Genomic DNA, 17,649 nt, shown 5'->3' with positions numbered 1-17,649 from the left:
GTCAGTGCATGCATGAAAAGGCCCCGTTCATAAAAACACCTCGGAATGGAGAGACCATGAAGCGAGTGAACTTGTAAAATTCCGATTATATTTGTTTGTTCATGACGAAGTCTGAAACAAAAATGCCATTTTCATTTATTTTAAGATGTAATGCAAGTGATACAAAACATACAAACACATATTAATATTTTAATTTATACGCACATTAGCTTGAAAACAAAAAGAAAAGAAAAGGCCTTTACATCATATACAATTCTCCGGCAGTCCTATTTCGGTGAATATCGTCGCCAGACTGTCCGTGTTTCAAGTAGATAGCAAAGGAATCAAATTCGTACCATGCTTCACACCACGAAACTTAACCAGAAAGTACGTGATCGTCTCAGACTCCGGGTGAATACATGTGATAGGGTCGAAATTTGAATTGCTGCACACAAACACGGTCTCTCTATCACCGTGACACAAACTAGCACCCTCTTTCGTTATCACAGGTATATTGTCATGGCGGGTTACAACTTATGGAATCTGACCCGATGTGTTCAGGAGGCAGGACAGATCATTTTAGTTTATCAAACCTTGATACACCGGATACAGGTCAGTCAGCAGGGAGTATCAATCATGTAATCCCGAAAAACGAAATTGTCCAGTGTACGTATGTTTGTATTTCGATCACCCCGTAAACTGAAAGCATCGGACACAGATATGCATGCAAGTGGTTTGATGAAAAAGCAGTATTGGTTTTACAGTATATAAAACATTTACTTGAAGGAAATCTGGCAGGAAGTTGATCTTGAACTTCATCCAAATATCCCCTTGTCTTGCGAATGTAATGATTTTCCAGCCCCCCTTTTCCTTCACAATGTCGATAATCTATGTGATATCTTTTACATTTAAAACAAGTCATGCATAAAAACACACCTTGAGATGATTTAAAATCATAGCTCATTCTTATTCTAAGAAATCTTTCTATCGACTTTAGAAGTCGACACCTTTTTTGTCTTCTGATGACCTTAAAAAAGAATTACAATCTCTAACTTTTTAGGGGAAGAGTAGACTTATGGAATGAGATATTTTGTACTGCGGAACACAGATTCATTTGATCATGATTAACTTGATGACATGCACGTAGATGTTACGATCAATTTCAGGTGAGCGATTAATTTCAGCGGAGAGAAAGTCATGTGATCTTGTGATTAGCATTTTTCTTTGTTAGCCATCAAAGAAATCCCGATCGTTTATGCCCTTTTGACAGTCTTGACAAGTTTGTCATTTAGAAAGATGATGATGGACTACATGTCAACAGTGTACTTGTATGGCAGCGATCAACAATCCGAAAACGGAGCATCCCGAAATCTCTGACCTGTCAATCACGCCGTTGTCGCGGCAACGCTTTTGTAGAAAAAAAACTGTAGTCTAACAAAACTGACGACAAAATCAAAAGTTGCGGTCGCTCATGAAATCTAGTTCTGTATACCCTCAGCAAATTAAATGTAATAATTCTATCATTTATTCTATCAACTTTGTTAAGGAAAACTCGGGATAAGACTGCTATCTACCTTAACTTGAACAGTCTTGTACAGGTAAATAAACGGTGGGATGCTTCCCTTATCAGACGCAAGTTGACAATTGATAGGTTCAGAAAGAGATGCTGCCTTTCGTTTCCAGCGATAAGTCCTTGTCGGTAGACCAATAGTAGGACATTTTTATAAGGCGTAGATTACGTTTCCGTCGACTAATAGTAATATTTATCTCATGTCGGATCCCTTCAGATAAATCTGCCGCAGATCCTTTCAATGATTCAATGTCCGTGTCCACCGTTTGTTCTCAAAGCCTAATATTGTAAAGTTATCGAACATTGCTTGACATGTAGGAAAGAAAGCGTCAAATAATAAGACGCCGTGTCTTAAGGATAAAAACAAGTGACTTATAAATTGGTTTTAGTTGAGTAAAAACTGTTGTGCCATAAATCGCTGATTGATCGGAAAACTGAAGTTTAATTGATTTGAGGCATCGTCTTTTTCGCATCTATAGAATGGCAGGAACAGTGAGTTTTAGACCAACAATGGTGGACTGACATTTGCGTAAAGTTATAAGCATTGGATACCGCCCCTTTAATAAGTTATCTGTGAGGTTGAGTTAATCAATTACCATAGTTTAATACAATTTCGTCAGTGACTTCTTCATTAAAGACCAGTGCTTTACTTGTTAATCGAAAGACCATAAACTCCAAGGAGGTCAAAGATTTCCAAGGCCTTCAACTTGTCAAATAGCGTATCCAGGACATAATATGTGTGAATGGCCAATATTCTTTTGTACGATGCGAGGGCTTGCCGCGCGTTACAGTCAGCTCTGAGAAAGTCGGTAACGTCGCGTTCAACAGATGAAAAGTTATCAATCTCATTGTTGTTACGGTTCAAGCAGAGTTAAGTCAAAGTCGGCCACAACGTTGCGTAGATAAATGCTGGGACGAACTTTATCAATGGTGTAATATAAAAGATTAAGGAGGTGTGATTGATGAGGCAGCAAATAGAGACAACCACGATTTGTAGTTTTATTTTTTTAGACGTATCATACTCAACTAATCAAATTCTGTTTTTGTTATTTATCTCCTATAATTACTGATAACCTTTTCGCCATACATCCAAACACAAAACCGTTTTCCCTAAGCAACCACTGCCTAAAAGATTTATTTAACACGTTGGAAGTATATCGTTCACATGCAAAGCAATGTATAAAAGACGAGCTTACTTTACGGCAATTGCAATTTCACTTTGCCAACGATAAAATGTCACACTATCATTTTCTGAGTATCTGCTGAAGGGAGTCAAGTAGTGAAGTACAAGGAACGCATCTAAACCTCGAATTCAGTCTTGCTACCAACAATCACAGTCAGGTTATTTGCCCAATCAAAAGGAAGAAAACTACCCCTGTCAAAATTTCGAAACAGATTGACAAGCTTCCTTGTCTTTTTGAAGGTACTCGTTAATATATCAATTGTCTAACGCGTTCAGAAGGCAGTGTACATCTATAAGTATTTGATCAATAATAACAATTATCACTTAAATTCCCCAACCAATTAATGGAACCGTGCAGCGGATCCCTGTCAACATGCCGCCGTTGACGACTCGTTTGCGGTAGAAAATTTGAACAAAGCCTTGTCGCATGCCCTACTCGAATAATGACGTACGGTAGCCAATCTGAACGAATTTAGAAACAGATTGACAAGCTCTTCTTATCGTTTTCGTGAAAGGTGAGATTGACAAGCTCTTCTTATCGTTTTCGTGAAAGGTGACTGTTAATATATCAATTGTCCGGTGTGTTCACAAGGCGGTGTTGATCGATTAGGTTTATCACAGTTAATGATACCAATTATCACCTCCCCAACCACTCCAAAGGAACTTGCCGACTGAACTTGTCAACATCAACAAGCCCCATTTACGCCCCCTCCGTTATCAGAACAAACCAAAGTCACGTGCCACATTGGCTTACAGACCGAAGCAACTGTGGATGGTTTACCGATTTTCAGTTGCGTCTACTTTTCAAATGTAAAATCCCGCGGAGAGCGACTAAAAATATATCGTCAAAATAGTTGTGATTCTACTAACTTAATGTTCTGATTCGCCGTTGCTTATCGAAAGCAAAACGCAGTAATTTCGTATAAAGATGGATTTCGCAAGACCTGTAAGATAGGAGGACATAACAAATAAAAATGATAATGAAACAACACATTTCATAATATGAGTGTTTTTGTAAAAGACTAACACGTGTATGTGAAAAGGATATTTTCAGTGATTTTTACTGGTGCCCACAGTCCCTCTTCACGTCTTCATAGCGCCAGAATTTTTGTTTTGTCTTTGTTGGTGTTAAAATTGAAGACAGTGGCAGACGCCTTAGCTCTTTTGACTAGTTTTCATCTTAACAGAAAGAGTAACCGATGTGTTTGACGAGTCTGCAGCAGCACGCAGCACGTGTACTACACCAGTGAATGCTTTTCCAACATACCAAGACTCACTGTTATGAATCTGTTAAAAACACTGTATTGATATTTTGTCGGTCAAACAATATGGCGGAACAAGCGTGGGACGACAGTGCAGCACAGCATATCAGTGACATTTGTAACCTCCATAAATGTAATAATCTCCAAAAATGTAATATCAACCACAATTGTAATAAAATCAACCACAAATGTAATAAAATAGTCAACCATTAATGTAACAACCCGCAACCACAAATGTAATAAACAAATTAACCATAAATGTAATAAAACTCAACCATAAATGTAATAAACTTGAACTTGCATATGTGATCATTTGTTTATCAATGCCTTGAGTAAATAATAACTTTAATAAGACTAATGTAATGTTATTGCATACTTTCGTGAAACTAGGTTTCCTTTCCGAAACACAGAATAGAATACTTTGAGAACGCTATCAGAAAACGGCGAGGTACTGATCAAACCGTTAGATAACGGAAGTGGAACAGCAGTTCTGGACACTGATAATTACATGATAAGGAAGCGTCAAAATAACTCGTCAACCAGTGACACAAAGTTTATGACAGATGACTCAGAACAAATAACAGAGAAATATAAAACCTTATAACAGAAACTTACGACACAAAACATGTTGACGAGAACATATATTTCAATCTAGTAAAAAAACAATACGAACACTACCTTGAACACAGTAGAACAAAATTAGACATCCTGGCATCCCTAGTGAAGGAACAAACTTCAAGTGGGACAACATAGGAATACAGACAATCTATCGATTATTCCACACAATTTATCCACTGAAGACGAATTTGAGGAGATTGATTAAGAAAGTACGGCAATTTTCGAAAAAACGGCGTTAAAGGATCGTAGTGTTATACAGTCTTCCCCACTCTGGAGTAGAGACTGCACTGACACTCAGATTACATCTGTGTCTAGCCATGGCCAGTCAGTTCTGTACACAAACAGGAAACGTAAAATACACTTTCAAATATGCAAAACACACTAAACGCAAACAATTTAGAAATGAATAATGAGTGGAGTTGCTTTCCTTATCACATAGATCAATATTTAAAGGCTAATTCCTCAATTGCAATGACAAAATAGATTTATTACATTTATGGTTGACAAGTATTAAATTTTGGGTGATTTTTTTATTACATTTATGGTTACAATTTATCACATTTGTGGTTGGTGTTTTTATTACATTCATGGTTGATTTTTGTTACATTTATGGGCGATATTACATTTATGGGTGCATTTTATTACAATTGTTGTTGATATTACATTTGTGGAGATTATTATATTTGTGGAGATTACAACATTGTCGTGGTACCTCGCGAAAGCCAGAAAACGAGCAGCGTCAACCATTGTTCCGGCTTGGCTGGCTTTTCGGTGATATTTAAACTTCTTGAAATAAAAACCGGTTGCTATAAACATAGCTTAACAGTTTGATTCAGGGAAGGTAGCTGCCGTGCAATGGTGTTGTACAAGTTGGCTTGTTTGTGCGTTGTGGAAGAGGAGTGGCCGTGGCAGAACCAATGTTAACTTTTTATTATATCTTTGATTGGACCGATGAAGTAGAAACACGATTTTCTATATGATGAAGTGTAATTTTCGAGTATGGGCTTTCCTGTATGCATTCGACTTCCTCCTGTTACGGTGCCTATACCACCCGTTCTTGAAAGTTGACTGTCCGTAAAGAATTCTAGAAATAATTTCAAATTATCCTTGAAGATTACAGTCAGGCAATAGCTGTCGTGATTGTTTGAAAAATAGACCATCAATGCAAGACCTTGGCCGAAGGAATGCACCGTATGCTATTGCAACATCTGCTACGTAAGCATGGTTACTCAAACTCAAACCGTGACGTAAGGTAGAAGTTATGCGATCTGTCGGTGACGGCATGTGTTGTGTCTTTTTCTCCTCCTCGTCGTTCATGACAGAAGTCACCTGGTTTATGGTCTCTAACATAAATTTCCACGAATTTCATCGAATGATTTTACCATTCCATGCCTGTTTGTAAAGTGCAGACTTGCATTCATGCGGTATCCCGAAAGAAATCCAAAAATGGCGCGCATTGTTTACACCTGTCATGTGTCAATCACTCTCTTGTCGCGGCAACCGTTTACTTCAAAGTCCACTCATCGTTTAGCAAAACTTGGCGGCAAAATCAAAAGATGCACACTTCGATAAATAGTGGATCTGAGTCTACTCGGCACATTTGTACAACATCCGTTGCGAGTTGAACATTGTCTTCAGAGTTGCCAAACATCGTTTCCTTACGTCGAAGTCATTAGCGTGGCCAACAATCACTGAAGACCAGCGGAGTAGTTCTTCCAGTGACAAGAGTAAGAAACATTAATTATACACCTATCCACAGTGCAACCGTCAACAGTTCCAGTAACGACAGATCTCACTTCACCAACTCCAAGGAAAGGTAAGTAGCAAATACAAATAAATCGCTTGTTACAAAAAGACACTTTTCCGGGATGTTTAAAATACAGGGTTTAATGAGTCGTTTTCGTTACGGCATAGAGGTAAATGGGAAGTTTCCACAAGCCAAATTTGTTCAGAAAACTGAATCAAATCAACTGCACTGTATTGTCCAGTACACCCGTCACTTGCTCCCTATGCTAAAATATCCTGGGGATATACGACCTATAAGATACCTCATATTGGATGAAAACAGAACGTTGAAACCGTGAATGTTTTTGGACTTTACAAGCCGTCTAACATGTACAAAACTCTTTTTTTTTGAACAGGTACGGTCAAGATGACGAGTAAGAATCTTTATCAGCAGATTAGGACTTGGCAGCCATCTTTTTTCCGTAGTCCATCGTTGATGAGAGTTAGAGAGAAAGCACTGCTTACGGTTTATGATGATTACACCAAGTACCCCAACCCGACGCAAGTCAAGAAAACAGCTGAATTGCTTGGTATGACCACTACACAAGTACAGGTAAGGAATGTGAAGTGCTGTAAGCACTCATGAAATGCACTTCATTTTTGGAATACGTTAACGACGTGCTGAGAGTAGAATATATTAAAACTAACATCAGATGGCGCTTTGCTTGAAAAGTGTTGTCATATCTGTTTGTACATGGTTACGCTGTAAGAAACCTCACAAACTATACACTGATGTCAAACACCGAATGTGATAGTAAGTATACTCCTATCGTAGATTACATCGTCAGCACTTATAAACGGTATTTTATTTCTATGTTTCAGTTCTGGTTTAGAGATCGACGTGCACGGGAACGACGACAGAGGAGATACATGCAGCGTCTGAAATTAAGAGATACCCGCGTCCAGCTTTGTTCATCTTCCGTTGACAGTGATGCAACGACCTCCGATGTATCGTCAACACCGGCCACTCCCTCTGAATCAGCCCAGCACAGCTTTGAATTTCCCGACATGCCATGTATGTTCCAGTCGTCACCTTATTCAACGCCATCACCAAACCTATCTCCGTCTCAGTCCGGTCGCTTCCATCCCATCGAAACCTCCTGGTCAGCCGACGCTGTTGACTCCTGCTGGCCGGACACGTTCCGTGTGTACCACTTCCATTCCATCGCCGTGTTACCTGTAGTTTACCGAGATATGGTAACGGCTATTCAGCTGTTCCGCAGTTTCCAACCCCACCGCAGTCTCACAGATATGTTCCTTAGAACTGCCAGTAACGTCATTTACTGGTAATGAGTTTCTTCACACGGACTGGAATATTTATATGTTATGGTTAAAGTTATTTAATCGCTATTTGTAAAGTTACAGTATATTTTATTCATTAATGTCCTAGTTTTTCTCTTTTGTTTTTATGTTCTACATACCAGCAGGCAATATAGACAATGTCGAGTGTTCGATTGTAACATCACAATAAATCAATTACATGTAAAAATAATAAACATGTTGTCTGTTGCTGTTCTTTTCACCCAACTTCAATTTTGGACGGTATTTAAATATCACACGCTAAATTCGCCACAGATTAAAAAATAAACGATCGGGGTGTAGGCGTTAATTGTACAAGCTAACGTCGTTTGAATCGGCAAAGAATCTCGTTAAATCGAGGTCATAAATTTGTCTCATGGAACCTGTATTAGCTTTATCACTATCCATAGAGCGTCATTTCATACCTTTTAAAGCTGTTGTCCTAAATTGCCGGTTCTCGCATAAGTCTTCTTGATATTGACTATCCACGTGATGTGAGTCCTTTGCTTTCATTTGAATGTTGTGAGCAGTTAAGGTAGTATGCGCCTCGAAAGTTCAAACTTGAGCTTTTGCACAAACTTTCCTAAATGAATATATCGACCATTCTCTTTCAAAATCAAGAATAAAAATTTTTGTCACACACCGTGCAAATTTTGGTACAAGAGAAACAAATAACCCGAGATTGACCGATATTTAAAATCCAAAATGGCCGCCATCCCTGTGTTAACTCTGTGGAGAAAAACAAAAGTTCCGTTATAAAGTGGATGAAGTGTTGTGAACACACGTGTACATTTGTTTAAGAGTGTTGGTAAAATGGTTTTCGGTTACTAAAGTAGGCGTGGCCTAAACTGCGTTCGCCCTACTGTTTACCCTTAAACTTGCACAAATTAGAAAAGAAAATCCATGATCTATTCCAAGTTCTGCTTTGAGAAGGTTAGTTAGAGTTCATCACGCTTATGTCGGTTCTACTTTGTTTTCTTTGACAAAATGAGCCTTTAAAAGGGAGTAGACATGTACAAGTTTTCTAAAATGGTCTGAGATTTCGTAAACTGTCCCTTCTCAGATCGTTTCAAGAAATTCATGCCGATTGTACATGTTAACACGGCCTTTTCACGGTTCTGTGTGAGTATTTGTATTAAAACACTACATGCCTTTCCACACAGAAACGATACTGTCATGCGTTGCTAAATACCTATCTAACGGATACGATCCAAGGACTTCTGGCAATTTCTGCGACAGTTATGAAGGTATTTTTAAGGTATTTTTAATACTTCCAACTTTCTCGCCGCAAAACGGTAGTTCAAATGTAAAAGTGAAATACAAGTTGTCTAGTTTCAAAAATGGCAAAGCCTGTAATATTTTTGTTTTCGCGCAGAGTTGGCGACAGTAACTTTTGTGTCAATAGTGATTGGTTGAATCTATTATCACAGAGCAATATAGATACCAATTAGTAAATGTTTAAGGGACTCGAAGTTAACTCGTGTCACATATATTCAATGAAAGTCTACTCAGTCTCATTCTTCAAAGGACTCTTGTTACACTTTCACACGACAGGAAAAGTCATCGATGTTTCTCAAATCGTTGAGGAGGCGGTACAACTCTATTAAGCTAATTACACAGTGACCTTGTCATTGTTCTCCCTGATGCAGTCTGTCAAGCAAGTCACAAGCATTCTAACGTTTCCGTATTTGCAACTTTGTAAGTCTGTGTTGTGTAAGTTCTTCATGAACATGTACTTACGAAGAATAATCCATGATTGTATGTTTACAGACAACATAGAGTTAATTTAAGGTATATAGAATGCGCTTCGGGGTCAGATATTTGGACTCTCTCAAACTTTGACAATGCGTTTCTGATCTAAACGCTTGTGGGGGTTCATTTTGAAGCTCTTAGTGTAGGAAACATTTTCACGGTCTTACTTTTTCGAAAAATCGAAAAGTTTATTTTTCTCTAGAGTGTTAACACAGGGATAGCGGCCATTTTCAAATATCGGTAAAGCTTGGATAGTTTGTTTCTCCAGAACCAAAATTTGCACGGTGACCCCCCGATTTTTATCCTTAATTTTAAATAAGAAACGCTAAAAGATTCCTTGGGGAAAGTTAAATCAAAAGTTGAAGTCTTCCCTTTCGAGGCCCACACTACCTTGAAAAGGACGGATATACATCAAGATGTTGACCGACCGGGTCACGTTGAATAAGTATATCACAAAATTCAATCGTCAACAATATTTTGACATAACACACACAGAGAAACTGCATTTGAGGTTGACCACTACATGTCCGTTTGATTTGGAACTAAAGAAGATAATGTTTTAATTTTTTTGTTTTTGTTTTCTCTTTTAGACTTTCATTTCTTTCTTTTTCTTGATTTTATCCGAACTTTATTATAGTCGTATAAACATACTGTGCACACCACACGTGTCAGGTAATACTACCCACATATTTTAAATTAAAGGGTACTCTAAATTCAAAGTTACAACAAATGACTGGGGTACTATTTTCGTCCTTTTCTCCTTCATTCTCATGGCAGTGAAAGGCGTGTGGAGAAATATATGCACATTAAAATATTTCCTAGATGTCGACGTTTTTAGCCAAACCGATCAACGCACACACAACTCTCTCTCTCGACTAACCACAACTCAATGGCTACAAAGATCCTTATAATTCGGACAATATGCTTCATTTATTTATAACTCAGGAAAATGATATGTACAGGCTTCGCAGAACTAGAGATAAGTGTGAAAAAATGGAATATTTACATACAAATGATGAAATCTTTGACTGTACACTTAAAACATTAACATTGAAAACCAAGTAACACTAAACAATTGCACGATAGCTCCTCGTATTTACTGACAGTTCTAAGGAAGATATCTGTGAGACTGCGGTGGAGTTGGAAACTGCGGAACAGCTGAATAGCCGTTACCATATCTCGGTAAACCACATATAACACCGCAATGGAATGGAAGTGGTACACACGGAACGTGTCCCCACCAGCAGGAGTCAACGGCGTCAGGTGACCAGGTCAAGTTGTAGGAGGGTTCGATGGGATCGAAGTGACCGGGTGGAGACGGGGGTAAGCTCGGAGACAGTGCTGAATTGAGTGACGACTTGAACACGCAGGGCATGCCGGGAAATTCAAAGCTGGACTGGTTGGATTCACTGGGAGTTGCACTCATCGTTGAATCACTGTGGATGGACTGTGGGCTGCTGACACACGGCGAATATGGCTGTAAAAGGGTATCTCTCAGCTCCAGATACTGCATATACCTCCTCTGTCGTCGCTCTCGTGCACGTCGATTTCTAAACCAACACTGAAATAAAAAAAGAAAACGTTAAACAGGCTGAAGCTGCCGCATATAGTCATCATACAGTAAGACAACTGACGTTTTATCTACTCTACTTGCTTTTCATCAGTCCTGAAAACATGTCATAAAACTTTTAGGGATTGACTATTCAGAAGGATAAAGTGGAGATCCTAGCCTTTCAAGATTTCGATTGATGAAATTCGTACGTCCAAAATTCAAATTTCCAGGAATTAGAATTCCCTTTGCGAGAGTAACAGGCGAGAAAGTATTAAACAAATATCCCGTTTGGTTGTCCATCGTGCATGGGTCCATATACTTTACCGGTCATTGAAACAATTTGTTACAAACTAGTTCATTATCTTTTATAAACAACAGCAAAATCATGAAATTTTTTTACCTGTACTTGTTTTGCGGTCAGACCGAGCAGTTCAGCCGTTTGTTTGATTTGTGTCGGGTCGGGATACTTGGTGTAGTTGTCATAAACCTGCAACAATGCAGCAACTTTGTCTTTCGTAATCGCTGGACCACGAAAGCAAGATGGCTGCCCAGCTTCTGTTTTCGAATACCGATGCCCGTCTGTCATCTTCATTGTATCTGTTGGATTGGGTAAGGTATATTAAAATAAGTTGTCGAAATCGTAAAATATCGTTACGAAGAGGTAAGCCAGTGTTTCAGTCTTGCAAATCTATGACATCGCCAACTTAGCTTTTAAGGTAGTATGCGCCTCGAAAGTGAAAAACTTTACTCAAACTTTCCTCAAGGAATTTTTCAACCATTCGCTTTCAAAATAAAAATAAAATCGGGGATCACCGTGCAAAGTTTGGTACCAAAGAAACAAATTACCAGAGATTTACCGATATATGAAATTCAAAATGGCCGCTATCTCTATATTTACTTTATATAACAGTAAAATTCATGATTTTCGAAAAACTAAAGAGGAAAAGTTTCCTTAAAGCAAGAGCTTTTAAATGAACCTGCACAAGTTGTAGATCAGATAAGAATTGTAAAAGTTTGAGAGTCCGAATATCTACCCCTGAGGCGCATTCTACCTTAATGAGCGACGCGTGAAGAGGTTGAGTCTGTGGTCTCTCTGAGGTGTTAGTCGCTTCTCGCTGACTTTCAGTAAATGTGTTTGGCTTCTTTAAGGAAACAACTTCAAATTCAGTAGCGCCTGGTATATGATTGGTACCCAAGCTATTTTTATGTACATGAAAACACTTACCTTTCCTTGGATATGGTGAAATGAGATCTATTGTTACTGAAACTGTTGACGGTTGCACTATGGATAAGTCTAGTTGATTCTTCTGTTGTCACTTGGAGAACTTCTATAGAATGGCGTTCTCTGGCAAAACACTGACCCAAAGAAACGATGTTTGGCGACTCTCAGGACGATGTTCAACTCTCAACGGATGCTGTACGAGTGTGCCGAGGGTAACACGGAGCCACTATTTATCAGAATGCTCATCGTTTGATTTTGCCGCCAACTTTATTCTACTGATACAGTGACTTTTGAACAAAAGCGTTGCCGCGACAACGGCATGATTGACAAATCAGATGTGTCGACCGCGTCATGTTCGGCCCCCTTTCCTTTCCTAAACAGCAATGATCCGCCATTGTTCGTGAAAGTGACAAACTTGTCAACCAATGATAAAAGCTATGTCTTTGATGACCGAAAAACAAGGGGAAATCTGGCAATATCGCATGCTGTAACAATTATGTATGACAAGGTACAGTTCACGTGACATCACTGAATTAATCTAGAAAGTGCGTAGCAAATACTCTACGCTTCTATGGACCTATCTATAAACATAGTAAATCACTTATGGGAAAAAAGTTAATTTTATTGTAACGATCTACAGGAAATAACTGCTTATCCTTATCTGAAAGATACTGAATATTAATCTTTAGGCCTATGGAACTTTGTATGTCCGTCATCTCTACTGCGTCATATGACTGATGTATACCCATGGTCACGTGGATGATATAGCAGGTATACTGGTACTTAAGTAGAAGAATGATCGTGGTGAGGCAACATTTGACTAATGTAGTTTTCATTCTTCGGTACAAGGAATAAGTGATGTTTAATCACTGATACTGCGACAGAAACCCGACGAACCACAGTACGTCAACTTCAACCTTGTCTGATTTTATCGTTTCAAACATGTCTAATATTTTAAAAATGTTTGTCAATATAAACCATTGCAAGGCTAAAAGCATCTTATAGTCAACACTTTCCCTTTTCACAGTCACACGATGATCTTTGCTCTCTGGCGTATATCCTGTGCAATTAACAAGTCGTTTGATTGGTTTGATAGATCTGTACCGCCCTCTCAACAAGTCGGGTAAATTGTACGCTGACAGGTATTTGACGTGAAACACAAAAGGGAAGAACTTATCAATCGGATGCTCAATTCACAAAAACAATAGGCTCCTTTGATCAAGCAATCAATCCGACTTTGAATTTCGGCGAAAACACCTGGATCAGAAGTGAAAGCTGATACTGCATTTCTGTAGCAGTTTGAAAACAGTGATTTCACTCAAAATAAATGCTATAGTACATCTCGGGAATAGTGAAAGTCGATACGACCGCTACTCTCAATTTGATATTACTGATTGGACACAGCACTACGATTTCAGAGACATTTTCACAGTAACACATGATCTACATGAGCAAAATGATATTAGAACACTACAAGTTCCGGCTGGAAAAATATTTGCAACGAACTCGAGTTGATGAAACTAACGACTAGCTATAGTTTACCTTTCACTTTTAAAGTAAGAACTACTGGCGGAAAATAGAGATTTTCCCCAATTACAGGCTTGTCGTGATTTCATAGGTAATTAACAGTGTATCTTTCAGAGTTCATGTCTCAATTTACCATTTTCCCGTTGTCTTCAAGTTTGCTCTAACAATTTTCTGGAATATAAAGAGACAACGACGAGTTTTCCTGAAATGATCTGAGAAGTGACACTAATCACTAATTATCAGATCACTTTGCGGAACTGTTGTCAAAAAAAAAACCATAGACCCTAAACCAAGTCGCGTGCCACACCGAGGAAAATGCAATAGCATGAAATATTCATGCAAAAGCACATCGTTCCATAATCACCTCGTTTACGTTCTGAACTACTGTAAAACAAATACGGCAGTCACTGACGACTAAATACAGTCGAATTCTTTTGATCAAAAGGGTAAGCCGACAGACTGTTACGAGATATGTAAACACTGACCATCTTCTGGGAAAACAGATAATAGAACTGATCGCTTACTATACTTGTCCAGGTTTTATGAATAAACATTGCAGCGATTACCGGAGGCGAGGTCTACGTTGTGAAATTGAAAACCATTTTACCTTCTATTATTAACACACGTGAATACGAAGTTGAATTGTTGAAAATCGTAAAAGAAATTACGTTAAATGTGTTGAAGGTTATGACACAAACCATACCCGCCAATCGAAGTTCTATATGTCGGTACTCTCATAATCTTTACTATATCAGTATCGGAGGACGCGTGGTCCAATAACTTTGACGCAGGGTTCAAAATCTTTAGGTGGTCACGCCAGCTGACCTTTGACCTCATAACTCCTTACGTCCACACAGGGAAAACGCGAGAACATTTTACATTTTTTTTCAAAATATATTAATCTAAACATTTAGCTCCGCAATGAATAATGACCAGAATTTGAGTGAAATTATGCAGCTGAACTAAAATTTCTACCACATGCACTGCGCTGCGCGGGTTGAAGTTTCGCGTTTCTGCTCTTACTATTAGACGCGCTAAACGTTCCCAGTCTCAGCAGTCTGCTCGCAATCGCGCGACGGGCATCCTCAGAAGCTCTAATTTCGACTTTTTCTAATTAAAGTGACTGAAAAGGTATACAATTATAAGTTTATTCACAAAAATGAGGGGTTTTATTTCCTCGTACACGCTTCGGCATTGCCCTCGACGCTTAGCGTTAACTCGCACCCTTTTCAACCCGCCCGGATCCAACTCGCCGTACACCAGCTCGCCGATTCTAACCCGTCCGAAACCATTTGTGATTATTATGACAACCTCATCCTGACAAATCATCGACTCTTATTAACGTCCGACCACAGTCTCCATGTGTATATATAGTCTCTTAGACGCGATGTAATATTCACGACACAACTGACACAAGATACTTGGAATCGACAACGAAAATTGGGCAAAATCATGCAGAACACGTAAGCTTATACAAGACATTGCTAATGCAATGCTATTGCTCGGATGATAAGGTACCTCGAAAGACGGCTTTCGCTACTGCGTACAAATTGTTGGCTATATGACTTACTTGAATTTATTTAGTAATTTTTACATAGTAGAACAATGTCACGGTGTTCTTCATTTAAGAGGAAAAAGAGCAGTTTATTTCGCTAAAATATGGTGAATTTTGGCGAAAAACGTCCCAACTGTCAATAGCCTATTTTTAGCAGGTGCCTGTCAACTCAGTAAAACCTTTAACAACGCAAATTTACAACAGCAGAATTATGATATTTATATAAACTTAGCAAAATTTTTGTCTCTTAGTACTTTTGGTAAAACTAGGAACTATTTAAAGAAGTAAGTTTATTTATCAATCTGCAAATTTGAATATCGCCTATCCGTCAAAATGGTGAGGTGGCACACGACTTTGGGAGTTATCGACTTGTATTGTTAAAACAGGTTCGAGGGAATATCCTCTCTAAGATAAGTGAATCTTCTGACGATGGACCGTCTGGCTTACACAACAGTGCATTGAGCGTTGTTTATGTACATTCGGCTTAACTGTTGGTATACAAACATTCAGCCCAAATGGATTTGACGTCCGATTTTTGTTTTGTTGGTTTTTTTGTTGTTTTTTTTTGTTTTGTTTTTTTGCCGTTGGACAAGGACTTAACGCCAAAGGAAATTAATTATGTATACAATTATGTATTTTGTTGATTAATAGTACATAGAGTTGTAGAATTGTCATTATTACTTTCAGGTAGCAAAAAACACACAAAATGACTCTTGTTATTGTATCTTGTATCATTTATTCTTTATCCTTTATTTACTAAATATAAATCCATCGGTAGCAAAAGTTCGAAAATAAGGTACATGTATATCTTGCATAGAGAATAGTGCTTCAAAAATAATGAATAACATTACAATAACTTTAAGTTTATAAATTACATATATCCCAGACATAGGCTATACATACATGAAATACTAGCCGAGTCTAAATATTGCGAATCGTCTAGTTCCTATCAGAACATATCAATTAATTCTGAATTTGGAAAGCAAGGAACTGAAGAGGTCTGACTATCTGCGATGGGATATGCTATGAACTGACCTTCATAGTGAATAGAATGACTACCCTGACTGTCAGGAAATAACGGAGAAAACTGCGTTCTGCTGAAATGAACCGACGCGTTTGAAGACCGACGTGGGTGAGGTGTTGATGTAACCGGTAATGGCGTTGATGTTATGATGGATGATGAAGACGGTGATGCGAATCTGCACGGGTTGCCCGGAAACCGGAAAGTTGTCGGACACGAGGATTGGGTAGCAGCGTTGCAAGGTTCGATGTCAAACTGAAGCAAGGGACTAGTAGGTGTGTGAGAGTTGTTGCACGCTTGTCTATTGGCAGGATTTGCCGTAGAGGGCACAGATCGGTGTTCGGTTTGTCTTGGTTGGAGACATGCACGGCGCCACTGTATCCATCTCTGCAAGGATAAAAAAACGAAATGTAAATCAGGCAAGCACAAACATGAATCTCTTGACCAAACTATAGAATTTGAACAATATATGTAGACAATGGTATGAGAGATCTGAATCTCTGAATTTAGAGTAAATAACTTGAAACAAGTCACACGACTTCATTTCGACGTTTTCTTTTTCCGTCAACTTTTATACGAAAAATCAATATTTTCAGTGGGACAAATGAAAAGACTGATAATAGTTTGACTGGGTAACCGCCATTACCATGATAATTTCTTCAGGAAGATCTGTCAAAGCCGCCAGCAGGTGACAAAGGCTGTGAGAGGAATGCTGTGTTGGTGAGTTGAAAGCTTCATCCAGTGTTCTTTCACTGCAAACGTCAATGGAAACACGCTGACTCACGTCTTGCGTACCACTGGCGAATGGACAAAGTCGGCTTTCCCTGCACCTTCTTGGCAAATCTATGAGTGAGAGTATAAACCAAATAATTAAAATGTATTAAAGCGTATGTATGGTGTAATATTTACAATAGTGGAAATGCAGGCAGCTCTCGTTGCCCTTGAAATGCTCACTATGGTCACTTTACTCTAAATTTCAAATTAAATCAGTTCAATTATGGCATCGAGTCATAGTCATACCTTCGGTGGTCGACGCAGTAAATCTTGGACCATTTGCAGAGTCTACTGCTTTCGCTGCACTTTGTCGAATGGTTGGTGGCGCTGTGTAGGTTGCCTCAGCAGGTGACCCACTCGTGTTGGTTGGTGACGTACAGCTGCTATGTCGCTGACTTCTATGGAACAACTCTGGTACCAAACTTGCCAATGGACACTGTGAGAATCTCTCGGGATAGAAGTAAACTTCTAAAGCTCTGATCATGTTGTAACCTGCTTCCATTTTGATGTTCTCCACTCAAACGCAAACCAGAGAGTGATGTACGCACAA

The 17,649-nt window shown here is 38.8% G+C and overlaps 1 protein-coding gene across 1 annotated transcript; it reads right to left on the bottom strand.

The window, feature by feature from the left end:
* Positions 1–10,524: 10,524 nt before the first annotated feature.
* Positions 10,525–12,550, bottom strand: LOC139150653 (homeobox protein SIX2-like). The gene is made up of 3 exons (XM_070723085.1): positions 12,226–12,550; positions 11,401–11,597; positions 10,525–11,009 (listed from the first exon to the last, which is right to left on the bottom strand). The coding sequence occupies exons 2-3, from the start codon at positions 11,590–11,592 to the stop codon at positions 10,557–10,559; spliced, it is 645 nt and encodes a 214-aa protein (XP_070579186.1). The 5' UTR covers positions 11,593–11,597; positions 12,226–12,550; the 3' UTR covers positions 10,525–10,556.
* Between the last annotated feature and the right edge of the window lie 5,099 nt (positions 12,551–17,649).

The sequence above is a fragment of the Ptychodera flava genome, chromosome 14, assembly GCF_041260155.1.
Source record: "Ptychodera flava strain L36383 chromosome 14, AS_Pfla_20210202, whole genome shotgun sequence".
Taxonomy (NCBI): domain Eukaryota; kingdom Metazoa; phylum Hemichordata; class Enteropneusta; family Ptychoderidae; genus Ptychodera; species Ptychodera flava.
The sequence above is the reverse complement of the archived record's forward strand: the minus strand, read 5'-3'. Positions and strand labels throughout refer to the sequence as shown.

What these genes read in the sequence shown, in the direction of transcription:
- LOC139150653 (XM_070723085.1), bottom strand. Translation starts at nt 11,592, where the DNA reads ATGAAGATGACAGACGGGCATCGGTATTCGAAAACAGAAGCTGGGCAG. An exon ending in TGACCGCAAAACAAGTACAG is followed by an intron (nt 11,010 to 11,400) that starts GTAAAAAAATTT and finishes TTTTTATTTCAG; the next exon opens with TGTTGGTTTAGAAATCGACG.